Source organism: Lycium ferocissimum, chromosome 10 (assembly GCF_029784015.1).
Source record: "Lycium ferocissimum isolate CSIRO_LF1 chromosome 10, AGI_CSIRO_Lferr_CH_V1, whole genome shotgun sequence".
NCBI lineage: Eukaryota > Viridiplantae > Streptophyta > Magnoliopsida > Solanales > Solanaceae > Lycium > Lycium ferocissimum.
Window position 1 is genome coordinate 31,543,665 of NC_081351.1, and position 19,021 is coordinate 31,562,685.

The 19,021-nt window shown below is 35.4% G+C and overlaps 1 protein-coding gene across 1 annotated transcript; it reads right to left on the reverse strand.

The window, feature by feature from the left end:
* Window positions 1–6,431: 6,431 nt before the first annotated feature.
* On the reverse strand, window positions 6,432–18,128 carry LOC132033384 (glutamate receptor 2.9-like). Its single transcript, XM_059423347.1, has 5 exons — window positions 17,758–18,128; window positions 9,726–11,035; window positions 8,740–9,055; window positions 7,656–8,050; window positions 6,432–7,141 (listed from the first exon to the last, which is right to left on the reverse strand). The coding sequence occupies exons 1-5, from the start codon at window positions 18,053–18,055 to the stop codon at window positions 6,722–6,724; spliced, it is 2,739 nt and encodes a 912-aa protein (XP_059279330.1). The 5' UTR covers window positions 18,056–18,128; the 3' UTR covers window positions 6,432–6,721.
* Window positions 18,129–19,021: the final 893 nt, after the last annotated feature.

The window sequence follows — 19,021 nt, forward strand, 5'->3', positions numbered from 1 at the left end:
AACTCTCTAGAAAGTTATCTCCAACATATCTATCAAACCCCTAAGTAAAATCAAGGATCAAAAGAGGAGATCAAGTATTAAAGGTTTCTAAAGTATGGTTGAAGCTTGTTTTTCTCTCTTGTAGAAGCGTTGGAGGGTGCTTCAAGGTGAAGTGATCTTGGAGTTTGAGTGTTCTTGAGTTCTTGAGGTAAGATTCCATGTTATTCCATGTCTATGAGTTTATATGATGATTATGCTAGGTTTGGAGGGAAGGTTCAAACATAAATTTGAGTTTGTGTTGAGATATAATCTTACTTGATTCATATTGTAAATATGTTTTTAAGCTAAAACCTTGTTATAAGGATAGTAGTTAGTGTTGAGATTGTATTGAGGATGTTATACTTGGTATAATTGGAAGAAGAAAGTGTATAGTATTGTACACAAAGCGTATATTGGGCTGTTTTGATGTAAATCTTGGGGTAAGTAGTCATGTAGAATTAAAGAGACACATATGAGGTTGTTGTTGTTGTGTTGTTGGCTGCTAGGTGTACTGTAGTGACTAAGGAGATTGGAATACTAGCCCAACAGTCTCATTGTGGGATTTTTTGTTGACGACTTGAGGTATGTTAAGGCTAACTTTCCTTCTTTTGGCACGATCCTTGTGAACGAAACGTAAACATAACACTACTCCATAAATGAATATATTGTTAGTAGCTAGGGATGTTTCATGTTGATTCATGTTCTAGTAATGTTGTTCAAAGGAGTCCTTCTTTAGATTCAGTATGATTCATAAAGTCACTTGTTAATGAAAATGCTATCTCATAATGATGTTTGGAGGTTTAACGACCTTACGTCACTCCAACATATTCAGGATGTACTCTTATCATATCCATGCATTGCATATATATATATGTGTGTGTGTTGTGTGTGTGTTTGTGTGTGTGTGGACCTATGACCCTCCAGGCGTTATATACGCGTATATTATGTATTATATATATGTTACACCTCGAAAATTTCCCCGTTAGCGTGTCACCACGGAGGTCAATATGATACGCGGGATGCCAAGGACATGACGTTATATGATATGTTTGGACACGTTATATACGGAGATAGTAATTGACGATGCTAATTAAGATTTCCAAAGACATCCGAGCAAGGAAAGAAAGTTGTTAAGCAGGGGTTCGATCCGCCATATGTAGTATCGGATAAGAATTTCGAGTATTAAGTTAATGATGTCTTAATGACCCTTTGAGGAAGAGTTATAACGTCCCTTAGAATGGTATTGAAGTGATGAACAAGTGTTAAGAAGGTTCCATAAGGATCGAAGATCAAACGAGTCGACGAAAAGATTTTCGAAAAACTCATATTTCAACCTACGACATACCTTGTTTGTATAAAAAAGTGTATGGACCGTATGTCCAACCGTAGATTCAGTCCAAAGAGAGTATACTTCGTTTGACCCGCATCTGTAGCGGCCGTATACGACCGTATAAAACATATTTTACCACTTACCGTATGTTGGTCCGTATATCATGGCCCGTCAGTTTCAAGTTCATTTTAATATAGCCCCACCCTTCTCATTTCATTCTCATTTCACTCTTCATCTCCACAACACAAGAAACCTCTAGAGAGTTCCAAACACTTCATCCATGAGAAATCAATAGAAATCCGAGATCAACAACAAGAAATCAAGAGAATCAAGTGAAGGAAACCCATTAAAAGTCATCCAAGTCAAGAAAATCCCAAGAGATAAAGTAGGTTTTCAAAGGTGCTAAGGGTGAATCACCATTCCAAGCCTATTCCTCTATCATCTAAGGTAAGTTTCATGATGTTTACATGTTGTTTGAAGTATTTATAAATTGAAACACATGGATTGTAGAAGTGTATAGCAAACGGGTCATCAAATGTGTGAATAGTATTACTAGAAGTGAGTGGTAGTTGAATTGAATCATGGAAATGGATATGCACAATGTTATGAATGCGTTATAAATGACCTATAGAACATGAAATAAGTATTGGATATGAAAAATACGATGATGGACTTTTAGTCATGAATATGGAGAATTGAAGTAGAATTGTGAAATGCGAATTACATAAATGAATGAGTCCGATCAATTGGCCAAGATTAAATGATATTGTGATGATCACGATTTAATGTAGTTGATATGGAATATGACGGAAAGTAGTATAAACAGGGGAAATGCTGCCCAAATTTATCTAGCTCTAGCAAGTACGTTTTCATGATTAGTTAGCTAATGACGATACGAATTCTCTTCAAGGTATAAACAAGTGCACTCAAGGAGAACGAGCAAACGATAGACTAGTAAACAAATTAATAAAGGTACGCGAGGCTAGCCCTTTTCTTCTAAGGTATGAGTCTTATGGCATGAATTTCTTCTTTTACTATGAATGTTCCATCTCCAAGAAAGTCAAGAGTCCTCACTCATGAATAGCTATACGAGATAAGAAAGATGTGATGAATACGATAATAACGATAGTAAGCTAAAGTCTAGAAATGCTATGGTCTATGTCTAGGGTCGATACGATGCTCCTATAGAAGTTTAGTGATGTAATATGTGTAATCTAACGATATTGATCATTGCCTCACACCTCACCTTATGCTTGTTCCTGTCAAGAAAGTTGTAGGGCTATGAAATAGCTTTCTAGAACACGTAAGAATTCATAACGACATCGGGGTCCACGACCTTACGTCACCCCGATAAAGTATGATTAGCTAACCAGACCGAAGTCTTGATGATTGATGGATGTATTGTAATAAGAGGTTTTGATGTCAAGCCCCTATGAAGAGAGGATGAAGCCCATGATAAGCATATTATGATAAGTATGATGTAACATGAGTATACGATGATATCACACCGCGCCTTTTATAAAAATATCTATCATCCACCCCAAGATAATAATAGGGTACTATACACACCATGGCCAAACAAGTTTCAAAAGTCACACCACTGAAATGAAATATCTGCAAAGTCAAGATGGGTCAATCATAAAATTCAAGTGAGATGATCCCGAAAAATTTCGCGGGTTACGCCCATTTTTAATCACGCATAAGTAGCGTAATGATGATGCCAATGTTATTTTAGTATTACACCGCACCTATATGGTCGGGCAGCTTATATATATTTATGCATATATGATATGATGATGATGTTAGCCCAACCCTAAATAAAGTAAGTCGGAGATGTATGATCTCTTTTTTATGATTCATATTGATGTGTCTCCTTATTTTATGCCTCCCTACAAAGCTTATTTGATGCTTCATTATTGTTTATGCCAACAATTTACAACTCGGAATTATTCTCACCGACGTCCTTTTCTTCGGACGGGGTGAAATTCATGCCCACAAATGACAAGGTGACCCGTTTTTAACAGGAGCTGGGAAAATTTTTGGTCGATTTCTTGAGAGCACTCCATATTCGAGGTGCCATAGATTATCCTTTTGGCACATATTTGTATATTCATATTTTGGGCACGACGGGGTCCCCGTCCGTCCGTACGTTAGTATTCTAGAGGCTCGTAGATACGCAACCCAATAGTATGGTCCCATGGCTTTATGTATATGCATGTATATTATTGTTTTGATAGCCGAAGGGTTTATGTTTATAAAAGCAAATGTATTTCAGAAAATGACAGTTTTACACGATTACGGGCATATAGTATGAATGATAGCAGATAAGCAGTAAAGGGAGCGGTGTCCGGTGGTTAGCCCCGGATACCCGTCGCGGCCCGTAGCTCGGGTCGTGACAATATATGGGGTATGGGGAAGGTGACCGCGTTATATACGCACTACCACCTGATCAGCAGGTCACGTCCACGGAGGCCAATATGATACGGGTGCCCCACAGAGCAGGTACTCATAATAACGAGTGCATTATATACGCATATATATACGTAAACACACGGCGTTTATATACGCATACATGTACGCACACAATATTTCATGCATATCATTGGCCCTCGTAGCGTCGCCTACATACATGTTGCATTCATTTCATCCTATGTAGTTTTATGTTTCTTTCATATTACTTTCATGCCTTACATACTCAGTACTTTGTTCATACTCACGTCCCTATACCAGGTCCGGGGGGCGTTGCGTTTCACGCCCGCAGTTCCGTAAGGCAAGTCTTGACGATCCGCCGGTTAGTAGGTTGTTGTTCATAGTGATATAGGAGCACTCCTCTTGTTCCAGAGTTGCTATTGTGTTTTTGGTCCGTTATACTTTTGTGTACATACGGACAAAGGGCCCTATCCCGACCTCATTATGTCATAACTCCAAAGAAAATAATAAAATCGAACAACATTCTCTTTCAGCGAAATATGGTATAGTTAGACGTTGTATGGCCCCCATCGGCCTATATTTTCTTTCTATAGTATTTCATGATGGCCTTGTCGTTTCCTTTTATAAATATCTTTTTATCCAAAATAGTTATAAAGTATGTCTTTTCGAGCTTATTCCTTTTTCAAAGATATTTCTCTTATGATCTAGCAGATTTCCATCTGATGACCTCGAGGTCAACTCTTGTTTGTGATTATGATATGAAAGTATGTTTAGCGGTGCTCGGCAGGTAGGGCCCAGGTGCCCGTCATGGCCTTTCGATTTGGATCATGACACAAAAGAAATTAAACATACTATAATTTCAAAGACTAAAAAGTATTGACTCCAATTTTTAATTTACTACTTATAAGTAGTAAGTACATTATTTATTTTTTCATTACTTTTTATCTTTTTATTTAATTTATTTATAATTTTTTAAAAATAATTTATTATTCTTTTATGGCCTCAAGGAGCCAACCATATTTCATTCTTCAACAACCCCAACAATTTCGAGGCTGGGCCGGGTCCTCGTTGTCTTACTTAAATGGCGTCTAGAGAAATGTTAGCCCAACCCTACTTAAATAAAGGGTTGGGTTGGGCTGACCAAACCTATTTTGACGGCTCTATGACTATGTGTATGCTATTTGTTTTAATTTGTTTGGCATAATTTGATTTAACATAAAATTTATTAAATAAATATTATTTTTTCTAAAATTTATAATTTTAAATGTGTCATAATATTTTGTGACAAATAAAATTTTATAATTAAAAAATATATTATTCTTTTTAAAGAAGACTAACAAAAAAGAAGCTCCAGTAAGGTTGAAAAATGTGTATGACATCTAGGGGTGGTTATAGTTTGGGCCAATCTGAAATCCAAATTGAAATCCAAATTTTTTGGATATTTGATTTGGATTTTTGGATTACGGATTGGACTTTGAATTTTATTTTTAAAATTTTTGGATTTCAGATTGGATATTGGTAGTGTTTTGGATTTTCGGAAATTCGAAAATTCAAAAGTTTTATACCTTATATTTAGCCCTACCCATTTTATATGTGACCAATACTAATTAGTCCAAAGGTCCAATAGATTAGTACCCTACGTCACTACCCATTATAATATTAAGTCTAATATAAAATCTACCAAATTGAATATAACATAGGTTTTAAAGCTAGGGTTTACTTCACTACCTTAAGAATCAGGCAGCTTCCAATGAAACAGAGAGAATAATGTAGAATTGAACTATGTGAGTTTACCTTTTGGTTTAGTGATAACAACTCTTTGTTGAATCCATACATTTGGTTTCACATTATGCTAAGATTTTTAACTTTGTAATTGGGGCACATGAATTTCGTTCCTAATAATTCTACCTTAAAGGCACAAAAGACAAAACCGAAATATCCAAATCGATAAATTCGAAAACGAACTTAAAAAATCCAATCTGATCCGAGTTTATTTGGATTGGATTTGAATTGTAATTTCTTCAATCCGACAACTGAAAATCCAAACCAAAATTTTCATATCCAATCTGATGGTCCGGACGCCCTCCCCTAATGACATCCTTACATTTCTATATGTCCAATATATTATTTTTTTTTAAATTGTTCCGAATTCCAATATTTAAAAAGAATGGACTTTCAATAACCAGCCTGCGTTCGATCTACAGAACTACTACCTTTTACGTATTGGAGTATGTCATGGGACGCCAAGTTAAAGTGTGTAAGAAGAGCGTGGCAATTGCAGGAAGAATGTATGAATGTCCTTTTGAGACATTTGATAAAAAGCTCAAACGAAAAAAAAAATATATGTATAGGTTCAAAATTTTAAATAAACAGTGGATTTGATGGTTATGTGCGCCAACTACATTAAAGAATGTGATTGCATTAAACCATAGGGTCATTCTGCTACTCGACAACCTAACAAGCACATTTCTCTCCACTCCCAAGCTGCTAGCATTGCACAGATTTAACAATAAATTACCTTTTACAAAATATCGTGTACAGTCAGACTTTCTCTATAACAACTAATGTTTCTTTGGAACCGACTTTCATATATTATGTTATATTATATGTTCTTTATAATAACATCTCGCAATAACAACCAAAAAACACCCAGACAGATGACGCCGTTATAAAGAGGTTTGATTGTATCTTGTTTTTTTGTTGCATTAGTGTCACAGTCCCATATATACCAATTTACATAGACGCACAATAATGAAATAGAAAAGCAAGTAGAGCCTCTGTAATGTATCACCAAATCAACTTGCACAGAGAATTTACTCTGTTCTCTGGGTCATTTACAACTGCTGATCTTGAAAAAGGAACAAAATCATATATTTACAATCTTAGACAAGAGACAACTAGCAGTTGTCAATTGCTGTTCTTGATTTGCTAGCTTTTAGCCCATCAGAATACCTCTGTAATTTCTCCATTCTGTTGATTACTTGGTCTTTGCTCCATCACAATGTTGCTATCTTTAGAGGACCTTAGTCCTAATATTGTATAACACTGAGTCAGAACAAGAGAAGCCCGTCTAAGAACTATATTTGCATTATTTGCAATTACAGAACTTAAATATAGCCAGTGTTTTCTGACTAAACGAGCAATTGAGATCAGAAGTACAATTCCACATATAACACCTGAAATTAGTAATGGGCCTGAGAACAACTCTGGTCCTAATCCAGGATCCTGTTCCCTAGCTGATGAAGAAGAGCAATTTGAAGAAATAAGCATTTGTTCTTCTAGTTGATTTATCTCTCCACTCTGTGAGACTTTTAGAATAGCTTCTGAGATATCAACTGCTAAGGGAGAACCCTTTGGAAAGACCTGGTAGATTAAAATATCAATAAGTCATATAGAAACTAGTTTAAGACTGTAATAGACTAACAAAAGGTTAATTTCACGTATTATCACCGAACTTTATCCATTATAACAAAGCAACTAAATTTGTTTCATCATATCAAAGTAACTGAAACAGTAAAGTCAGTGAATTTTACCTACTATAACAGTAAAAACACTAAATTATCTGTACCACATTAAAATAATTGAACTTTTCTCACTATAACAGTATAATCAGTAACCTTTAACCACTACAGTGACAAAACCTACCCATCAAGGGACTTTATTGTTATAGTAGTAAAGTTTAGTGACATTTTGGTTCCTCTAATGTGACAAAAAATAGTTTAGTTACTTTACTGTTATAGTGGGTAAAGGTCTGACTTTGATGTAATGAGAACTGTGACTTTACTGTTATAGTGGGAAAAGTTCAATCGCGAAATTAATCAACTAAACATGGAGATAAGCATATTGAAAAGCAAAAAAGGTGAAATCTTGATCTTACAAAACCAAATCCACCAAGTTTAAAGACAGGTCCAGATTTGGTGTAACCTCTGCAGTACTTTGCAAGGAAAACTTTGGCATGTGGAGCTACAAAGAAAGCAGCAGAAATTTCTGCCTTCTCAAAAGCTTTGGGGTAGTCACTGATTGAGTTGATTTGCTTGATGTTCTCTGGCTTGAATTGCAAATTCACAAGATATCTAACTATAAATGAATTGTTATTGCAACCAACTGCAGCATTGGTCCTTATAAGATAATCAACATTTAATACAGAAGGTTCCAGCCTTGGAACTGTCATAATAGAGGAAAGAACTGCAGTAAAGCAAGCTGTAACAACTACAACTACACATAACCATGTTGTCAGCACAAGTCGAGAAAGATTGCTTTTGATCGATTCTCCTGTAATAATTCCCAAAATTGAAGTTATAAGCGCTAGAAATAGACCAAAATGTTAACAATAGTTCTGTGTAACTTAATTCTAACTGGAAAAATCCAAATTTTCCTTCTACTACATGATCTTAATGTTACCTCCCATTATACTTTGGATCACTTATATCTTTATGGTTAGTAAATCGTTTTGGATTTGTCCTTGACTTTGAGGGAGCTCCATGTGGATAAGAAAGGCTTCGTGTCAAAATATTTCAGGAAAAAGTTTCGAATTTACCTACCACTGTCGACTACAGTCTAACATTACCATCTGTTATACTTCAGGTTGGAGTTCTGTTAAGGTTAAGGACAAATTCTAGGCGATTTTCTAACTATAAAAGTATAAATGATCCCAAAATATAATAAAGAGTAAGCTTAAGATATTTCATATAGTAAAGGAGTATTTTTGACCCTTTTCTCTATTCTATACTTCCTCTGTTCCACTTTGTCTGACATAATTTGTCTCGACATGAAGTTTAAGAAAGAAATGTAGACTTTTAAGACTTTTGATCTTAAACATGCCATAATATTTGTGAGGCGATAAAAGCTTCTCATCAAGGAAACATTGAAATATGACATTCTTTTCGGAATAGACTAATAAGGAAATAATGTCAAACAGAGTGGAAAGGGTAGTATAATATATTTCTAAGTTTGAAACTTACTTTGCGAAAAAGAGAGAACAGTGACAGAGAACCAAAGCATGGATCCAATAAGCTGAGGGAATGAACCACTGAAATCTGGGTTGTCATTTACGTATTCATTTAACCAGATGACAACTCCTGTGGACATGCTCATCACTGCCAGCAGAATCCACAACTTCAACTTGAAGGCCTTTATAACAATAAAATGGGGCTTTTTGAGTATTGGTCTTTCCGTCACTACCATGACTAGTCCAGAGTCAATGTAGGGCTGTGAAAATTCTGCATGCTCATAGCGATCAGGCATTATTTCTGTATCACCTACGGCTGCATCCAGACTCTATTCATAAACTGGTAAGTATTCGCAGATGTTAAACACAAAATCACTAGCAAGAAGGAACTCTAAGTAAGAAATATTAGGTGCTTTCTCTCCATCTGTCCAAGCCTCGGTAGACCGAGTTATCCATTAACTGTGCTGATGGGATGTAGCAGGTATTACATGAAACTAGTTGAAGTGCATGCAAGATCGCCCGGACACCACAACTGATTGATGATGCTAATTTTTTTTTAAAGAAAATGGGTTAAAATACCCCTCTGCTATAGTAAATATATTAATTTTACCCGTTGTACTTTGAGGCATTCATACTCTTGCCGTTTAGCTAATAATCTTGTACTTAACCTTGACCTTAACGAAGCTCCAACCGAGGTAATACGAAGGGTAATTTAAAATCATAGTCAAAAGTAGATGGTAAATTTTGTACTCTTTCCCCAAGTATATATCTTGAGACCATGATTCCACCCAATTCACCCTGGAGCTCCTTTAAATTTTGTACAAGACAATTTGCTAATAACAATGGTATGAATGATACCAAATATAACGACGGGTAAAATGAAGATATTTCTTTTAGTATGGGGTAAATTTGGATTAAAGATTGGACCAGAATTCACTCAGAAATGCTATGCACCAAAAGTTGATGCAACGGTTAAGTTAGAGTCATACATGTACATACCTTGTTTGAAACTCCTACCACCATTTCATCATAAGTGCCATAGAAGGGAACAAGCACATAGGGCAGATAATAAGGAAGTTGCCTCACAGCAGCTTCAAAAACATGAACTGAAAATCCACCAATCAGAGTCTCATTCCTTTCTTGGTTAAAATTAACTGTCACAAACTGATTAAATGCACCCCTTGCAGGTACTCCAATCTTGAGTGGTTTTTCTAGTCCTCCTATAGTCCACCCCTTTGGAACAGTTTGCTTACCACCTGGCCACAAAATTGACTCTAAAGCCCCTCCTAAACCATTGCCAATTCTCAATTTCACCCCATTATATTCAACAAAGTCCTCAGAAAAACCAACCTTTGGTGACCAAAATGACACTTCTCTATAGCTTTTGCCAATGACATTAATGATCCTAAAGGTTGGCTTTTGAAATAACATGCCATTCTTGAAGCTAACTTTACCACTTAAACCTTCAAAATCACTCAACAGTATGCTTTTCACTAGTTCACTTGAACTGTTTTTTGTTTTTGATAACTTTTGCATTGCCTTAGCAGTTGCCAAAGTTGCATCATAAGCCTTAAGAGCATATGAACTAGGACTTGGACATCCTTCTTCTTCAGGATATTCTGATCTGTACTTTCTCCTGAACTTAACACTGAAATCTCTAAAAGACTCCGTTTTTTCATTAACATTTGCTTTAAATCCAATTACACCTTGCATATTTAGTAAAACAGAAGGTTCAACAGAGTCAAGAAGACTTGCCATATTATCTGAAATAATCCATACATAATCTTTCCCCATCATTCCCATTTCTGTTGCCATCTCAAAAAGAACCAAACCAAACTCTAAAGAACACTGTGCCACCGCAAAAACTTTTACATTCTTGGTTCTTAACTTCTCCAGCTTTTCTTGAAAGAATAATCTTGAATTTGAAACAGAGAAGAGAGGAGGAAAAGCCAAATGATATTCAACAGTAGAGTCAACAAATTTAAGTGAGTCTGAAAGGTGAGTGATTAGTCCATAATCCATATTGGAGAAGCTGTTACTAATTTCATATAAAGCTATCACTTTTCTCCATTTGAAATGGCCAATTAAGGCAGCAAAACATTGCATTTGGGACTTAACATTGTTACTCATTTGGATAAGTGAAGATGGTTCCGTCAGTAATAGTGTCGAATATGTCGCGGCTAGACTTAGAGAAATAATGGGGATGCCTTTATAGGCTTCATCATCAAAGTCAGAAAATAGAGCAGCTTCTTGGTGTGTCAATGGTCCAAGTATGGCATGCACTTGCTTCTTGTTGACAAGATAAGTTGCTGCAAAATTTTAAGGTCAGTTCACGTTACCTATTGAAGTCATAATTAAATAAATAAAAGCGTTCTCCCCAGGAGCTTAAACTTTTATGAGAAATGGTCACAGACTTATGATATCCGAACAGGCAAGGTCTTGTGTTTAAGTCTCACCGGCTCCCAATATTGGAAAGAATTTCTCACGTGAGGAGGCAATTCTGAATTCTGAAAACACAATTAAAGAAATAATAACGTGTTCTCTAGCAGCTTAAACTTTTTGATGTTATGGTCGCACATTTTAACGTCGAATTTGTTGTACCTCTGTTCACAAGCAAGTTCAGAATTTAGAGTTATCGAATTTAGAATAATTGCAATTGTGAGAGTGATATATGTTTGTGTATATTAATCTCTTTGGCAAATTTACGTGATATGGCACTGATGTTCGGCCTAAAATCGCATATATTTATTCAGTGTTGCCTCACATTTTAGTACTTTTAATTGTCTTTTGAGTATTGATTATATTGAATTGTGCTTAATATTATATTTTATTTTGTAGAAATAAAACAGTGCGAAGATGAAGAGATTTGGAGCAAAAAGTGTAGTAATGTGGTGAAATAAATAAAAAGAAAACAAAGAGGACCAGCTACGAATATGTACTGCAACTGCCAAGAACATTGCTAGAGAAAAGTTCAAGTGGGCACAATTATTAAAATATTGAAGAGGACCTCAATATGGAAAATAGAAGTCTTGGATTCTAGTATTAGTTGGGGAGGGAATTAATTAACTGCCATTTATTTATGGTATGTAAGGAGGCTGTTGTAGGAAGGATGAAAATAAGGAAAAAAAGGGCTGCTGGACGATGTGGAAAGTTGGACTCCTATATGGTAAAGGAGAGCACATAGAAAACGTACTTATAGTTGGCGTGCGAGAGAGATGAGGCCTTGGTGTGACTATATAAATACACCTTCTGCTCAATTTTCGAGAAAATAACGAGGGGGATAGCTTGAAACCCTTAGTTCATAACTTTGGACCTAGAGAGAGCTTGGAGCCGCCGTGGAGGCCATAGTTACGTGGTTTTATCTTCTCTCTCTCGTAATACTTATTTTGATATTTTTATTCGGATGATTTGTTGCTTTTCCTCCATGTCTATGTGGAGCTAAACTCTTTAGTTCTGTGGCTTTGACACAAACATGAAAGTTGACGTTTGATTATCGTTTCTATCTATTAAATTTTCATATTTTTGGGTTGCTTATTTATTCTTGTGCTTAATTGTTTAATTACTTGATCACTAATTGAACACTATCTGTGGTGCGGGAATTGGACTTGAAAAAGGGGATTCACGTACGTAATAAGAATAAATAGAGTTTGTTCGATTTAATCGTTTCGCTACTGAGGATAGAGATATACCCTTTAGCCCTGCTTAGTTGAATACGGAGAAATAAATGCGTTTTGTTACCTCTCGACGACCATGAGATATAGGCGTTATAGAACATCTACATTTCGTAGTAGTTCGAGAGAATATCATAAAGTTACAATTAACCCGTCAACTAGTAACCCATATAGGTAGAATGATTTGAAAACTCAACCGGATTGTTAGTCGTTCATGACCCTAGATCTATCTCTTCTCCGATAAAAATCGCTCTTTCTTGGTCAAGTTCATTATTTGTTTTCTTTTATTTTTAATTAGTTTACAAATATAATTTGGATTTTATTTCTTGTTTAGATAATTAGTATTAGTTTAATTTGATAAATAGTTAATTATAAGTCTCTCGTGGGATCGATACTGGACTTAAAAATCCTATATTACTTGTACGACCGCGTATACTTGCGCGTGCGTTAGAGAGCAACAAGTTTTTGGCGATTTGCGGGGACTTAGAAATTAATTATTTATCTAGATTAGACTTTTCTTTTTGTCTATTCAATTTTTTATTTTTTTTGTTTAATATTCTGATATTCTTCTTGACATGGCATCTTTGAACGAAAATTTATCGAATGTTGGGTATTCATGTTTTAATGATTTTTGTGCACTTTGTGGAGGACCCCACTTATGGGAAAATTGTTCTAAAATTTGGCGCATACGGATTGATGTGTGACCCTTTTAAATTCTATGACCGGAACTTTGTAACCCAAGGGTGGTCAATGGAAAGAGTGTCCTAAGTGTTGTTCTAGTCTCTCAAGTGATTTTCACAAAGTGATGTTGCGAGTGATACATGGCTATTGGTTCGAGCTCACCGATTAGATGTAATGGGGGGATTATCTTGATGAAATTACAAGTGACATGACATACTTCACGGAAGAAAGAACAAAGCTCGGACAAGAGATAGACCAATTTAGCTCGACATCTATGACTTAAACAACTCAAATAAATAAAAAGGTTGAGGTGTTCGAAGCCCAACCACCAATTGTCGGATACCGGCCAACTCAGGAGCAACATAGAGAAATTCCAACCATTCGATCGATCCTTGTTGATGATGCCTATGTTGAGGAAGTGTACAAAAGTGAGGATGTCGAAATAATGCGCTTTAGAGTTGGGGCGTGTCGGTCCTCATTCTAAACATTTTTCTACATTGTGTTTGGTTGGCGACATGAAAATCGAGCCCCTCCACGCAGAGACGTGTATAGACGAGGAACAAGAAGCTTACGTCCTGAAATTTGCCACACCAAAGAGACAAAATGACATTCCTCACTTAAGGGCCAAGAAGTGCAAGATGCGAGACCTATTGCTTGGTTCTTTTATTTTCACACCACCGCCCCAGGAGCGGAGCAGAAAATTTGATGCAAAATTGAAGGCGCAATTATCCTTAAAGGAGGGAAAAGTGGTGAAAGTTGATTCACGTCGTGCCACGACGTTAACTAAGGCGCCATTGGGAGGCAACCAATGTGTAATAATTATAGATTTTTATTTTTATGTTGTCACGTTTTGTTTTGTTTTGTTTTGTTTTTGTTTTGTATTGGGCATGAGTACCCAAAGTCATAAAGTGGTAGCATGTTTGAGCTTAAGGTCGTGGGGTCGTGCCGACCCTTAATGATGATAGCATGTTGCTAGCTAGGCCCTAGAGGGCCCCAGGGAGTATTTTCTTTACTACTTTTTAATTTTTCCATCTATACGACCGAGGGCATTGCATGATTTTAAGCGCGGGGTGGCAAATACGTCCCTAGTAAGGCTGAGGATGATGATTTAATATGCCTTAGAATTTTTTTTTATTATTATTAGTTTTGAGTCTTAGTGTCAAAAAAAAAAAAAGGAAAAATTCGAAAAAGATTTTTTATTTTCTTTGATTTTCTTTAGTAACTTTTTAAGTCCCTCATTAAAGGCATTCATCATCCACCCCTCGGGGTTTTCTTATGGCCTCGCTCTTTCCCCGAGGGGGGGTTTAACCGGTAATTTTTTTTATTTTTAGGATTAGTTTTTTTGCCGTTTAGAGAGAAGAAAAGACCTTGTGACTTGTTTGACACTAGCATATTTAGGCTCGAGCTCGAGTAATACTTTCCCCGAGTGCTTCGAGTAATAAAAAAAAAAAAAAAAAAAAAAAAAAAAAGATAGCAGACTTTCTCGACACCCAACTCATGGTTCGACTCCGTATATAGCTTATTCTTATTGTGTAGTTCGTCATGATCCCATCCGTCCTAGAATAGAATCGATCCATCTTGATCGAGACTCCTTTAAAGATTTTCGTATACATTCCATGTTTTTTGCATCTTAGTCTAGAACTTGCCCGCATGTTATTGAAGCGAAATAAAAAGTGTTGCTCGTCTAGAAGATGATAATAGGCTTTCTTGATATGTCTTGTGAATTTTAGCCTTTTCGTAAATTGTGTCACTAGTTAGCCCTTTCGAGTCGTAGCCTTTCATTTGTTAGCCTTATTTTGCCTTGATCCTTTTTGTTGAAACCCTAGTTTTTGCACCCTCGCTTCCTCGAGCATTGTAGCATGTGACCGTGTTATAATTATGAAATCAAGAAAAGTGGATGGTCAAGTGAAAAAAATGGTGACCAATGATAGATTCAAAGTGATGAAAAGGCCCTTCAAAAGTATGAAAAAAAAAAAATCGCTGAAAATGATTGAAACGTTTCTGATACGATGAATATTTCTACCGAGATAATTGATGAAGAGAGGGCTGAAAAACAAAGTGAAAAGATGAAAATAATGGGTGATGAATTCTAAAATTGCAAAGTGCTTGGGAAGTGTAAGTCACTATTTTATAGTTTTCCTACCTGTCCCCTCGTCAACATTACAACCCATTAAAGTCCTATTTGATTCTATACGAGCACACTTAATTAGTAGAGATGTACATAATGGGCAAGCCTATGGTTCTTTGTGCAATGCATGTGAATTTCTTTGTGAGCGTGAGAGTTGTGCTTTTGATGCTAAGTCCTTAATTTACATTCATTCCTCGATTTGAGTGTGCGGACTATTTTTCTTTGTGACGGCACTTGTTTCATGATAGACAGGTGATGTTATTAAAATTCTTTGTGACATGCCATTCTGAGCAAGCTTAAATTTGATGAGTTAGAGTTCATCTTTGAGATTGGGAGGTTAGAAGTTTGTTATTTGTTTGTTGAATTGTATAGCTTGCATGATGATCAGGAAGTGTAAATTTGATGTTCTGATTTGCTATATGGCCTAATTGTTGGTATCAACCAAAGTGGTGGTATTCCTAGACTTGATTTAAGAGATAGTTTTAACTAGGACTTGAGACGAAAGAAGAGTTTAAGTGTGGGGTGGTGATGTTCGACCTAAAATAGCATATATTTATTCAGTGTTGCCTCACATTTTAGTACTTTTAATTGTCTTTTGAGTATTGATTATATTGAATTGTGCTTAATATTATATTTTATTTTGTAGAAATAAAGCAAGAATTGAAGAGATTTGGTAAAAAAGTGTAGTAATGTGGTGAAATAAATAAAAAGAAAACAAAGAGGACCATACATAATATGTTCCCCATCAAATCCCAAGAACATTGCTACAGAAAAGTTCAACCAATTATTAAAATATTGAAGAGGACCTCAATATGGAAAATAAGTCTTGGATTCTAGTATTAGTTGGGGAGGGAATTAATTAACTCGCCATTTATTTAAAGTATGTATGAGGTCATTGAAAGGATGAAAATAAGAAAAAAGGAGGAAACGCCAAAGTGACTCCTATATGGTAAAGGAGAGCACATAGAAAACGTACTTATAGTTGGCGTGCGAGAGAGATAGGCCTTGGTGTGACTATATAAATACACCTTCTCGCTCAATTTTCGAAAAATAACGAGGATAAATCCATTTGAAACCCTTAGTTCATAACTTTGGACCTAGAGAGAGCTTGCAAAACGTGGAGGCCATAGTTGTGGTTTTATCTTCTTCTTCGTAATACTTATTTTGATATTTTTATTGAATGATTTGTTGCTTTTCCTCCATGTCTATGAGCTAAACTCTTTAGTTCTAGGCTTTGACACAAACATGAAAGTTGACGTTTAATTATCATTTCTATCTATTAAATTTTCATATTTTGGGTTGCTTATTTATTCTTGTGCTTAATTTTTTAGTTACTTTATCACTAATTGAACACTATCTTCTTGACTTGAAAAGATTCACGTACGTAATGAATAAATAGAGTTTGTTCGATTTAATCGTTTCGCTACCGAGGATAGAGATATACCCTTTAGCCCTACTTAGTTGAATACGGAGAAATAAATGCGTTCTTGTTACCTCTCGACGACCATAGAGATATAGCGTTATAGTAACATCTACCACAGTTTCATAGTAGTTCGAGAGAATATCATGTGTTTAACCCATCAACTAGTAACCCATAGGTAGAATGATTTGAAAACTCAACTGAGATTGTTAGTCAATTAAAAATTCTGATCTATCTCTCTTAAAGATAAAAACGTGTTTCTTGGTTGAAGTTCATTATTTGTTTTCTTTTATTTTTAATTAGTTTACAAATATAATTTGGATTTTATTTCTTGTTTAGATAATTAGCATTAGTTTAATTTGATAAATAGTTAATTATAAGTCTGTGATCATATATGACTTAAAAATCCTATATTACTCTCTATTGGCAAATTTACGTGATATGGCACAAAAGCTAAAGCTGTGAGTTCAGCTATATCCCAAGGCCAATTATTTGACCGAGAAGATCTAGGGGATAAACAATACTATATCATAGAAGTAGTTAAAGGTCTAATAATCAGTGCTGATAGTAGGTAGTCCAAACACATTAATTTTTTTTCTTTGATGTGAAAGGATGGCTAATTAGTAATTAGTATAAACAAGTACTATGACTTCTGAGTATTTAGAGTTTCTTTATTCACTTTATCTTCTCTTCGTAAAAACTTGTCGTTGGTCTTTCGAGAAAAAAAATCACGAATGAATTGTTTAATCGTAAATTTTGATAACAAAATACTTGTTTAATAATGCGAATTTTATACAAAGATTATTTTCATATATAAGTGAAAGTGTGAAACCAAAAGGATTCTGTATGAGCTTGCGAGGACTTGAGGGTGTTGTCATTACTTCCTCATTGCCTATACATCAAAATAGGTAGGAGCAAAGGCGGATTCAGAATTTGAAATTTATGAGTTATGAATTCTAGCCATTTGAAGTTATTGAGTTCTAAATTTATAATTTGTTGAGACAAATGTAAGGTTTGAGTCAAAGCTAATATGCTCTGCCAAACTCATAGAACGTTAGCTCCTGAATAAGAGAGAGAAAAAATAAAGAGATGATATATACATAAATATAGAGAGAGAGAGTAAGGCTTTACCGAGCGAAGCTGCAGGACCTGAGCTCTCATGAGAATAAGCAAAGTTGAAAATTAACTGTGAACATTTGGAATTTTGGCCATTAAAGTCATCAACTGCCATTTCCATAGCTATCTTTTGCTCTTTACCCACTCTTGTTGTTGGATCAATGATTGCTCCTATTCTCCAGATAAGTATGTTACAATCATCATGTATTGAACCATTGACACCATTCATGTTATTACCCAATGATGCTATTTGATGAACCACTAAGAAATAGACCAGCAAAGAGAAGACAGTAGTAGTACTAGCAGTCCTCATTTTGCAATGGTTAGACTTCTAGTAATTGGCAGTTGTAGTGTCATATATGAAGGGACTAAGAGAAGGACGAGACCTTTTTTTCTTCTTTTAAATTACACCTCTCGGCTATTCTATCAGCTATATCATATGTCCTTTGAACATGCGTATCGGATAACTCTATTGCTAATTAAGGTTTACACAAATGAGAAGAATCAACGTTCTTTGTTTTTGTCTCTGTTGAAATTTGAAATTTGATTTTCTATAAATTTCACATATTTCATTGGTCCCTAGCCCAATTGCACCAGGACTAAGACTTTTAAGGGAAATTAGAATTGACTTTTTTGACGAATATTCCTCCTTAGGACTTGTTCAAAGTTCAAACTACTGATTAAAGAATAATTGGACACAGTACGGTCGGTAGCAATATTGCAAGTTGAACTCAACAAATCCATAGTTAATTAATGTGTTAGTATAATTGACATCAACTTTTAGAAAGATCTCCTGGCTTTCGGGCGCTGCTATGGGATCTTTAACTCCCCTTCAATGGTACCCCCTCTTCCTTACACTTCAGTACCGGTGAATCATTTTAAATAATTTATCGATTTGTGCATGTTATATGCTACTTCTCTATCGTTCTAATTATCAGAAATATTTGTCGACTCTCAAATTATCATCATATGTGAGCTCTTGAATATTAATATCATGATCCTCATCATTGGTTTAATTTATTGAGTGTTTCAATATTTTTGAGTCATCTTTTTATTGATTGGTACTTATAGTACTATCATCTAGAAGAAGAAAACTTCTAGTCAAGTTTAAAATTCAATCTCAGTACCCATATTCTGGGAAGGGTCCATGAATCTACACGTAAATAGAAGTACGACCTCTACTCAATCACTCATCCTATGACCCAAATGGCTTCAAAACTCATTTGCTAAATTATTACTAGTATTATTTTTTGGCCTCACTGGGACTGGAAATAAAGTA